This window comes from Sarcophilus harrisii, chromosome 3 (assembly GCF_902635505.1).
Source record: "Sarcophilus harrisii chromosome 3, mSarHar1.11, whole genome shotgun sequence".
In the NCBI taxonomy this organism is placed as follows: domain Eukaryota; kingdom Metazoa; phylum Chordata; class Mammalia; order Dasyuromorphia; family Dasyuridae; genus Sarcophilus; species Sarcophilus harrisii.
In genome coordinates this window covers 370,460,170-370,472,361 of record NC_045428.1, presented here as the reverse complement: position 1 = coordinate 370,472,361, position 12,192 = coordinate 370,460,170, and the positions used below count along the sequence as shown (strand labels likewise).

Below are 12,192 nucleotides of genomic sequence, written 5' to 3'. Positions count from 1 at the left end.
GTACAGGTTGGATAAGTTGCCCTTTGTGGTCCCTTCAGATTTTGTGATTCTATGAAATATCCTCTAATGACAATCTCCAGACTTGACCAATCATTCTACCCAGTGCTACTGAGAAGCAACACTTGCAAAATTCATGGCTCAGCTTTACTCTCCAGCAGGAAAAATTATGAAAGATCATTTTCAACTTGAAGAGATGGACATCAGTGGGAAGTGACATCTGTACACAATGTTTAGGGAAATTTGCCTTTTGTTTGCATAAACTCAATCTATAGATTTATTCCAGGAGAACACGTCAACCAAGTAGAGAAACAAATAAGTTACAGTGATGGAGGAATTAATCAGATCCTGCTCTGTGCATCTGAAATGTCTGCATCATTGAGTGCTCTGATGGATGAATTACAGTGATGTAAAGACATCAGTGACAGGAATGTCAGAGGTTTCTTTTGGCTCCGGCACACCCCAAAACGGATATGAGAGAGAGGAAACCAATACTGTTAACATTGCTGCTCATTTCCTTCCCTGTTGTGTTTATCTGCTGATGGCTCAACAGCTCTCTCAATCATTTCTTCTCAATCCATTGTTGAGCTCCAGCTGGGTAGTAATAGTTGTACCACTTGAGCTGTGCAAGGATGAAGCTTTCTTATATCTATGTGACCCCCAAATATTTAGAGACAGCTGATCAGGATCCATAACCACATATTCAATATACATATTACAGATTCCTCACAGCACTGTTACATATACGTTTTGCTTATGGAGGTCCCTAGACACTCATATAGGAGGAAAGAAATAGAACCTAAAAATTTCCTACCTTCTCTCCCTCCCCCTTTCCTAAAGTTCTCTTGGATCTTTGGGACTTGGGGGATGAAGACAGGAATGACTGGCCACATTTTAAATCTTTTAAATAACATCAGTCTCAGTTTCCTTCTTTGTAAGATGACAGGATCTATGACTTTTTAAAGACATTTCCAGTTCTATGATCCTATGAATTAGACAGAGACAGGCAGAAGCAAAAGAGAAGTAGAAAGGGAGAGAGAAAGAGGAAGAAGGGAGGGGACAAGAGTGAGAAGAAAGGAGAGAGAATGCTCTTTATAACCTTAATCAGAACACCTTAACCACCCAAATTCATTATCTGATCTTTGATCTGAAATGTTCTACATTTTGATTCTAACTGGCCTTCATCACATGCACGAAGCAGATAAATTAGCTCGAAGTTATCCATAGATTGTGACAGGGTGATCTTAATGCAAAATCAATAGAACCAATTCAATGCTTTTCTTTAGGGTAGGAAAATCTTTAGTGACATTTGGATACTTTAGACAAAGAAAAGCAAGGCTATAAACATTCTAATTAGGTTTGGAAACTATCAGGCAATTTCAGGAGGTTTTTTTGGTTTTGCTTTTCTGAATTGCCCTAATATTTGATTGTGTTTATTTTTAGTATTAACCAGGATAAAGGTTATGTCAGAATGTTTGCTAATGTGATGCTTTTTTTCATAGTTAGCAATATCTTAAAATTCTTTCTACTATTTAGCAAAGCTAACTAAAAACAAGCAAAACAAGAGTCCTTTTGAGCATTTTATATGATGTCTGTCATGTGTAAATAAGTATTCAGATGTGCTAGAGAGATTTTCAAATTAAGCTTCCCATTTTTTTTTTTTTTTTGCTGAGGCAATTGGGGTTAAGTGACTTGCTCAGCATCACACAGCTAGGAAGTGTTAAGTGTCTGAGGCCAGATTTGAACTTAGGTCATCCTGACTTCAGGGCTGGTGCTCTATCCACTGTGCCATCTAGCTGCCCAATTATTCATTCTAGAAAAATAAATTTATATTTTCCATAGAAAGTTACATTTTTTAAAAATTCACTGGTACTTAATGCTCTAGGGCATGCTTGGCTGAAATGGGTATTGTTCCATGTGGAAAACTGTATCTTTAGCTCCCACCATCTTTCATTTTATTCCCCACAATTTTCCACAGTGAGTTGCCTTGTCACTGCCTTTATAACTTTTGCCATTCTCCTATAGATTTCCCTTTCCTTTCCAAGTCTAAAACCTTAATCAAATAAATATTGACATTGTTACTAGAAACTATAGAGTCAATATGCTTCCCTTATAGTACTTCACTACTCCCATTCCTGTAATTTCCTAAATCAAAAAAAATCCCTCCTGGCCACCACTATCTTATGTGACAATATAATTATTTGTTATATAGTTGAAAAAGTGATAGTCTCATATTTAAGAAGAGCTGAGTGCAAATAACACAAACTTCCTAGCATTGTAATTCTGGGCAAGGTACTTGACTGCTCTCAGCCTCGGTTTCCTAGGCTGTAAAACAAGAATAAAATCTCCTCCCTTTTAAAGAAAGGGTCATTGGGAGGATCAAATGAGATCACATATATAAAGCACTTTGTAAGTGTTCAAGTGATGTGTGTGTGTATGTGTGTATGTGTGAGTTCCTTCAGTCATATCTGACTCTGGGATTTTTGGGGATTTTCTTGGCAAAGATACAGGGATGGTCTGCCATTTCCTTCTCCAGCTCATTTTACAAATGAAGAAATTGAGGCAAGCAGGGTTAAGTGACTTGCCCAGGGTCACACAGCTAGGTGAATCTGAAGCCATGTTTGAATTCAGGAAATTGTCTTCTTGACTGTAAACCTGTCACTTTGTCTACTGCATCACTTAGCTGCCACCCAAGTAATCATCAATTCCAGCTATCATTTTATCTCCTCCTACTAGAATATAAATTCCTTGAGGTCAGGGATTGCTTTCCTTTTTATATTTATATCTTCAGTGCTTAGCTCATAATACTTAATAAATGATTTCAAGTAATTCATTCTTCAAAGAAAATTGTCACAGAAGGCACGCTGCTTAAGCTCAAGGTTCTCAAATACACTCACTTTTTAATATTCCAAAGTCAAATTATGTCAGTCCTTACTGATAGTTTTTAAATGTGAAAGTGTATGAAAATAATCAAGATTGGCACAGGGTACACATACCTGGATATTTTCCTAATAGTTTCCAAAGCTCTATAAAAATGTAGAGAGAAAGAATGAAAACTAAAAAAAAAATCTCAAAACTTCTAAGAAAATAGGAAGTACAAGGAATATTAACTTCTAACTAACCATCCATTCAGGAATTTATTATGCAGTTCAATGATTATTGAATCCTATTCTTATTGTCATAGAATATTAGAGCTAAAAAAAAAAACCCTCAAAGTCATCTAATCTGTTCTCTTTTTGCAGATAAGAAATTGACCCTCATAGAGGTCAAAAAGATTTTCAGTCATTCAGCTAGTCAGGAGGAAAGCGAGAAATAGAATCCAAGTCTCCTGAGCTGTTCTTTGGAATAAACTGCACTTTCTCTCCTCTTATTTTTTCTGGCTATTGTCCAACTATCGACTTTTTTATGAGTGTTTAGCTGAAAGTTTGGATTGATTATCCAACTTTTGGCAATTTACCTGCCCCAATGCTTTCTCTTCAGGATTGTATAACCATTTCTTCAAAGAATTAGATAAAAGACTAAGGGAGAAGAAAGTTTGCTCTAAGCCCCGCTAGAACCTAGTAAAGAGCCCAAGTGTTATCAAGACAGGAAGGTCAAAGATTCTGGGGAAAAGATACAATCCTCAACTTCTTTCTTGTTACTCTGAATTTTTTTCCTCTTTGCTCAGACTCTAATGCATCAGTCAGTTTCTAAAGTGAGGAAGAAACTGAGGATGACCTCTTCAGAACCATCACCAGAGGGCATCTATGTAATAAGCCAAATAGGCAACACCTTTAATCCTTGTCCATCAAGTGACAGAAATGTCTTATGATGGTTTCTACAGTCAATAAAACTGGAAAAAAATTTCCCTTCTAGACTAGACAGTATATAAGAACAAGAAGCCTTTTTCTCATTTCTTTGTTGTGAACTTCTGAATTTAAAAAGAGAGGGAGATAAAATACCAAAAATGAAAGTTTTTATTAAAAAAAAGATATATAGAGACATTTCACAAAAACTTTATAAAAGAAACAATACTTCATACACACATACTATCATTCTCTCTCTCTCAGCAGAAAATTGGATTTAGAGTCAGAAAAACCTCATTCAGATAATTTATTAGATGTGTGATTTAGGGCAAGTCACTTAATTTTTCTGTTATTTGATTTCTTAATATAAAATAAGGGGCCCAAGTTCTCTTCCAGTTCCAAATCTATAATCCTTTGGGCATTGTAAAACTGTTAAGGTGGGAAGCATGTTTACATAGTGTGCATTAGGGCTGGTCCTTTCAGCCAATTTTCAAGAGATATCTTCAAGTATGAAGAAAAATTTTTAACTTGCATTGAGACAGTTTGATCCCTTGAGGATACACCAATTAATACACAAATACTGCTCCACAAATAGTCTAAAAAATTCACACAGGATTATCAAGATCCTTATGTAGGAGAATCAATATCTTTCACTCTTTTATAATATTTAGATTTGTTTAAAACTTTATACAACAAAAGATGAACTTCATTTTATTCAATAGGTATACTGAAAAGTTGCGTGTAAATATCATGTTTTGTAAGAGAAACACATTTTGCCATTAACTGATATTATAATGTTAGAAGTACCTTTTCTGTTCTCTACCTTAATTAACAGTAGCATAAACCACTCTGATTTCCTTAACTGAAAAAGCACTTAGTAGTATGTAATATGATACTTAAATTCACTGGAGGACTTCCATTTAAAGACATCCTACAGTTAATCACTTTATAAAACTAAGAACTCTTTTGAAATGACAAGAATCGCTTTCATTTCTCTCTCCATCTCCCCTTCCTTTTTAAAAGTTCTAAAATTTCTTTTCTTGATTAATTGGGACAAAGCTTATGGCTTTTTGTGCTTTTAAAGTGGAGAAGCTTCGTGTCATAAGCACATTTTCTATTCTGTTGAACACCAAAAATATGGCAATGGTCATGATGATTGGCCAGGCATATTAATCATAGGATAAGCAAATTGGACTTACCATCACAGCAGGATTTTTCACAGTAATACATGGGGTAGTAGCTCTCAAGGCTCCACTAATGCCATGGTAGTATTTAAAACATATTTTTATTTCCGCTGTAAAACAAAACAAGAATGCAATCAATCACTATCGTAGCATCAAATAACTTTCAAATTAAATATGGATGTGAAGCCAAACTGGGGCTCCAATAGTCCCACTCAGTTAGACTATTTCATTTCTAAAAGCCAAATCAGATAGCAACAAATTGTTCTGCTTCCTGTTTCCTTTTATATCTCAACAACTTCTCTGAAAGTCTAATAAGAATGCTTCATACCCATGTTGTACAGAAAAAGATGTATTCAATTTAAACTCAGACAACCCTTACTGAAACTTATTGTGTGTGGTTCACTGTACTAGTTGGTAAGGATTTGGGAAGGGGGGAAATGGTTACTGCACCCTTTCCTTCAAGGAGTTTATAATATAATTAGACCAAAAGTACATTTTCTCTCTAGGTCTCAGTTTCCTAATCTGTAAAAATGAAAAGATTTGTGAAAAGAATATAAGCTCTAGAGTCAGAGACCTGAATTTAAGTTTTGCCTTAAAACCAATTATTGGATCTTGGACAAATTATTTAACTTTCCCAGGTCTCAATTTTCTCACCTTCTAAAATGATGAGGTTGGTCTAGATGGCCTCTGAGGTTCTTTCTAGTCTAGAATTATAATTATATCTAATCTAAACTATTCAAAATCCAGGATACATAATACATATATGCATACATAACATACATACCATACACACATATATATATATATATATATATATATATATATATATATATATATATATGTTTTAACCCAGGCACATTTCCCAGCTATCACTAAAAGCCCACTTTATAGAAATGGCAGTTTTATTAAATGAAAACATAGCAAAACAGGTTTTAATTATGCTTACTAAGATTTTTGTGAGATTTTCAAACTGTTTTAAAGCAAACAGATTTAGTGATTTTTCTCTCATTGTGAAGTTGGATATTTATTTCAGTAAATTTCTTTAGATAAATGTCAATGTCTATTTTTCATGAAAATCACTTTGTAGCAAGCTAATTTTGAAATCAACATAACCCTTAAAATGGGGTTTTAAAACTATATGATGATCAACTATGATGCACTTGACTGCTTTCAACAATGAAGTGACTCAATTCCAATACACCTGTGATGGAAAGAGCCATCCACATCTGCATCCTCATTTGCATCTGCATCTGCATCCAGAAAGAGGATTATAGAGATTGAATGTGAATCACACCATAGTATTTTCACCTTTGTTATTATTTGTTTGTTTGTTTGCTTGGGTTTTTTTTTCTCATTTTCCCCCTTTTGATCTTGTGCAGCATAATATATATGGAAATATACTTAGAAGAATTGCATATATTTAATTTATATTGCACTACTTGCTACCTATGAGAGATGTAAGGAGGGGAAAAAAAGAGAGAGAAACTTGGAACACAAGGTTTTGCAAGGGTGAATATTGAAAACTATCTTTGCATGTACTGTGAAAAATAAAAAGCTATTCTTAGTATTTTTAAAAGAAGGAAAAATGGGGCTTTACCATGCTAAATTATGACTTTAACTTAAAACTTTCAACAAATTCTTATATTCTATTTTAGTATATTTATGGCAGAATTACAACTATATTATGTTTGCTATTACCATATACTCTTATCTAAAGTTACTTAAAAGCAAATTTGATTCAAAAATTAAGCTATCTTTTTTAAAGGATTTAATATTTAACAAATTCTCTTCATCACAGATTAAATAGATAAATAAGCTTTCAGTAGGTCAGTGCTTACAAAACATGTTTCCAAGCATCTATTTCATTTAAAATGTTGTGTCTGAAACCCTGCAACTTTACCCTTTTATTAGGAAACTTTAATAGATCAATATTGGTTTGGATGCCTATTAACCTCCAAAAATTAAGGTTTCCTCTAAGAAAAATGATTTAATAAATACAAATGGTTATTGCTTTTCTGGAAAAGTATTTATAATCTGAAATAGATCAAAGGGCATAAATAGAGAGTATATCAAAGGTAATTCCTTCTGTCATAAGAATTTCTCTTGGGACAATTGCTTTAGAACTACTAATGTGCTCTTTTGCCAAGATGTCATTTTCCATAGGGAAGCTTCTTAAAGGAAAGTAAATGGGGTTAGAGAGAAGGAAGACAAGAATTTATTGTCATCAGGGACACGCTTTCTCAACCAAACTTCAGGGGATTGTTTAATCAATTTTTCCCAAATACCACAAGTATGTCTGAATTAAGATTTAAATGTAGATGGGTCCTCTCATTCCAAAACCAATACTCTTTCATTGTATAATGCTGAAAAAACCATTTAAACCTGAAACTTATATTGGAAAAGCAATTATTAAGTGCTCCAGTAAGACTGTGTAAATGATATACTATTAATCATTTAAAATGTTTTTTTAAAAGAATTAATAGTTCTTAAAGGGTTTAATTAATTAACAGATGATCAATGTAGAATAACTTTATTCTGGTTAATCAATAGAAGAAGAGCTTTTTTCATATAATTTGGCCTTTTTATGTTATTTAATCATTTCAGTCATCTAACTCTTCATGAATCCTTTGGGGTTTCCTTAGCAAAGATACTGGAGTGGTTTGCTATTTCTTTCTCCAGCTCATTTAACACGTGAAGAAACTGAGGCAAGCAGGATTAAGTGACGTGCCCAGGGTCACAAAGCTAGTGTTTGAAGCCAGACTTGAACTTAGGAAGATGAGTCTTCTTGACTTTAGGCCCAATAGTCTATCCAATGTTCAACATAGATGCTCATAAGTTGGTCTTTAAGGACATTAAACAATTTTTTCTTTATTTAAAAAATATAACATTTTTGTTTAAATTTTTGAATTCCAAATTCTATGTCTTTCTCCCTTCTTACTTTTCTTCATCCTCCCTGAGATGATAAGCAAATATGGGCTATACATGTGCAATTATTCAAAATATTTCCGTATTAGTAATTTTGTACAAGAAGATTCAAATAAGAGGGAAAAGGTGAAAAACAGCATGCTTTGGTCTATGTTCAGTCACCATCAGTTCTTTTTCTGGAGAGGGATAGTATAATTCATCACTAGTCTTTGGGGTTGTCTTGGAACACTGTATTGCTGAGAAGAGCTAAGTCATTTATAATTCTTCAATGAATAATATTGCTGTTATTGTGTAGAATATTCTCCTGGTTCTGTTCACTTGTGAACATCTGAAATCATCCTGTTTGTAATTTCTTACAGTACAATAAGATTCCATTATAGTCATATACCTTAGCTTGTTCAGCCAATCCCCAACTGATTTCCCCTTGGATTGGAATCCCCTTGGATTTCCAATTCTTATCCACCACAAAAAGAGATTCTATAAATATCTTTGTACAAATAGGTTTTTCCCCCTTTTTTGGATGTCTTTGGGATATAGTGTGGTATTGCTGGTTCAAAAAAGTCTATGCACAATTTTAGAGCCCTTTGGACATTGTTCCAAATTGCTCTCCAGAATTCTTGGATCAGTTCACAAGTCTACCAACAGTGCACAAATGTTCCAGTTTTCCCACATCTCCTTCATTATCCAACATTTTTCTTTTTTGTCATTTTAGCCACTTTGATAAGTGTGAGGTTGTACCTGAGAGTTGTTTTATTTATTTATCTATTTATTATTTATGTTCTCTGATCAAGAGTGATTTAGAGCATTTTTTCATATAACTACAGACAGCTTTGATTTCTTCCTCTGATAACGGCCTATTCATATCCTTTTACCATTTATCAATTGGAGAACGACTTGTATTTTTATAAATTTGATGCAGTTCTCTTTATATTTGAGAAATGAGGTCTTTGTCAGTGATATTTGTTACAAATATTGTTCTCAATTTTATGCTTTTCTTATAATGTCTGTTGTGTTCGTTTTATTTGTGTAAAACCTTTTTAATTTTGAATAATCAAAATTATCTTATAGTGTCCTCTACAGTTTCTTTGGTCCTAAATTCTTCCTGTATCCATAAATTTAAAAGATAAACCATTCCAAGCTCTCTTAATTTTCTTTTGATATCACCCATATACAAATTTTTACTTTATCTTGGTACTCAGATGAGATGTTGATCCACATTTAGTTTCTACCATACCATTTTTTCAGTTTTCCCAGCAGTTTTTGTCAAATAATGAGTTTTTGTTTGAAAAACTTGGCTTTTAGATTTATCATAGATTAGATTACTATGGGCATTTATTATAATGCAGTTTGTACTTAATCTATTCTAGTTATCTACCACTCTCTTAACCAGTACAAGATTGTTTTGATAATTACTACTTTATAGAACAATCTGAGGTCTGATATGACTAGACTATCTTTTACATTTTCTTTTCATTGAATCTCCTGATAGCCTAGAGCTTTAATTTTTCCAGATGAATTATTATTTTTCCTAATTCTATAAAATGATTTTTTATAGTTTGAGCAAACTAATTTAGATAGCATTATCATTTTTACTATATTGGCTAAGTCTACCTATGATTAATATTTTCCCAATAGTTTAGATATGATCTTATTTGAGCAAAATTGTTAGTGCAAAAATAATTGCGTTTATATAGTTTCTGGGTTTGTCTTGACAGTTATATTATATTGTCTACAGTTATTTTAAGTGGAATTTCTCTATCTCTTGTTGCTAAGTCTTTTTTGGTAATATAGAAAAATGCTGATGATTTATGTGGATCTGTTTCTAACCTGCAATTTTGATAAATGTGTGAATAACTTCAAGTTATTTTTTAGTTGATTCTCTAGGATTTTCTAAGTTTACATCACCTGTATCATATCATCTGCAAAGAATGACAATGTTGTTTCCTCATTGCCTATTCTAATTTTTTAAATTTTTCTTCTCTTATTTCTATAGCTAACATTTCTAGTACAATATTAAATAACAGAAATGATAATGGGCATTCTTTTTTCATCCCGCATTGTACTGGGAAGGCTTCCCATTATAGATAATATTTGCTGATGGTTTTAGATAAAGATTGCTTACCATTTTGATTTAAATTCCATTTATTCCTATGCTCTCTAGTGTCTTTAATAGAAATAGATATTATATTTTGCTGAAAAATTTTTCTGCATCTATTGAGAACAGCATATGATTTCTGTTGGGTTTGTTATTATATTATCAATTATGCTGATAGTTTTACTAATATTGACCCAACCATGGATTCTTGCTATCTATTCCATATGATTCATAAATAAGGACATAATGTCCTTTTGATATATTGCTATAATTTCTTCATCAATATTTTTTGTTTAAAAATTTTTGGATCAATATTCCTTAGGGAAATTGCTCTATAATTTACTTTGTTTTGGTTCTTCCTGGTTTGGGTATAAGTACAACATTTATGTCATAGAAGGAATTTGATGACTCCTTCTTCACTTATTTTTCCAAATAGTTTATGTAGTCTTAGGATTAATTATTCTTTAAATGTTGGTAAAATTTACCTATGAATTCATCTCATCCTAGGAATAGTTTTGGAAGTTCATTTATGTCTTGTTCAATTTTCTTTCTAAGATCAGGTTAAGTTTTTTATTTCTTCTGTTAATGTGGATAATTTACATTTTTATAGATATTCGTCTATTTCTTTTAGACTGTCAAATTTATTGAAATATAACTGGATAAAATAACTCCTAACAATTTTTCATATTTTTTCTTCATTGATAGTAAATTCATGCTTTTTATTTTTGATACTAGCAATTTGGTTTTCTTCATCCCTTAAAAGATATAATTAGTGAATTTACAATAATAAATACTCAAGGACATAAAGTCTTTTTTTAAAATTAGAGCACCACACAACCAGAATTTTGTGTGTATTCAGACTACATGGACATTTGTGTTTGTTTTTTCAATACAAAAATCTTGCTAGACTAAAGTGAATGTTATTCATCCCAAAAGGAAAATCCAGTTTCCATCTTATTAAAAAAAAAGATAAAGGAGCTGAACTAATATCTCTCTGCTCTCGAGGCTATCAGAGAAAATGTCTCTTTAACAAAAAAAAAGAAGAAAAGTTGTATGACCCTAAGAATTTCACTTAATCTATACCTTAATCCACTAGAGAGGAAATATCAAACCACTATATTATCTTTTCCAAGAAAACTTCAACAATTGTAGGCCCTGGTAGGTCATACAGAGTCACACAAAGTAGAACAGCAGCAGCAATAACATTCCCATTGGAGTTATTTCTTCTTCTGCTACTGCTACTACTAATACTATAGCATTCAGAATGCATTAAGATTATGAATTTTAGAAAAATAAACTGGAATTATTTTATCCCTGTGGCCAATAGAACCAAGAACTTCAGAAAGAATCATAACTAGGAATTTTCACACTAAGCACAAGGTTCTACAAACCCTCTTAGAGTAAGCACCAAAACAGGCATCCTCACTTGGAGGATGGGGGCTGACACTATCCCTGAGAGAGAAAACTTAGGTTTCCATAAAATTGCTCATAAAGACAAAAGTGCCTTAACTTTTCTGCGTATGATTGACTTTGGCGGACCATGTGATGAAATCTATAGACCCCCCTCTTCTTAGTTAAATGTTTTTAATGTATAAAATCCCACATATAGGATTACAAAAGAAACCAAATATTTTGAAATAGTTATCAAGATTTTTTTTAAGGTTCACAGAACTTGTTTTATAAGGACAATGATACATAACACTTCTATTTACGTTAATCTCATAAACTAGGTTATTTCTTCTGGCATTCAAGAAACTTGATAACTGGGGAATATATTGTATTTTTTTTATCTTTACCAACTTCAAGGATTTACTTCAAGGATTACAAATACAATATATTCGTAATCCTTGAAGTAAATCCTTGAAGTTGGTAAAGGAGACGAAACTTAAAAAAAAAGTTTAAATTCAGCTGTCATGCCATCCACACCAAAAAACAAAACAAAACAAAAAAACCAACAAAGAACTTCTTAGAGATTTATCCCAACTCCTTGACTCTGTGAGAGTGGAGGTTGAGGGGACTGAGGCCCTAGAGAGATTTTAGCAAGTTTAACTATATTGAAATTGAATTAGAATCCAATGGAGCTCAGATATTATATATTCATAAACTATTAGAGCTAGAAGGGACCTTAGCACTCAACTAATCCAACCCCCTCTTTTTACTAGTTTTACTCTAATAGTGGATACTGGAACTCACTTCTTACTCCCAA

At 32.6% G+C, this 12,192-nt stretch overlaps 1 protein-coding gene across 3 annotated transcripts in view; it reads right to left on the bottom strand.

The window, feature by feature from the left end:
* The window catches only part of HECW2 (HECT, C2 and WW domain containing E3 ubiquitin protein ligase 2), a 369,280-nt gene that overhangs the window by 158,458 nt on the left and 198,630 nt on the right, over positions 1-12,192 (bottom strand). For all 3 annotated transcript variants that reach the window (XM_031960290.1, XM_031960289.1, XM_031960291.1), the window contains one exon: positions 4,982-5,076. In XM_031960290.1, the coding sequence (XP_031816150.1) occupies positions 4,982-5,076 (95 nt within the window). The remainder of the gene's footprint in view (positions 1-4,981; positions 5,077-12,192) is intronic.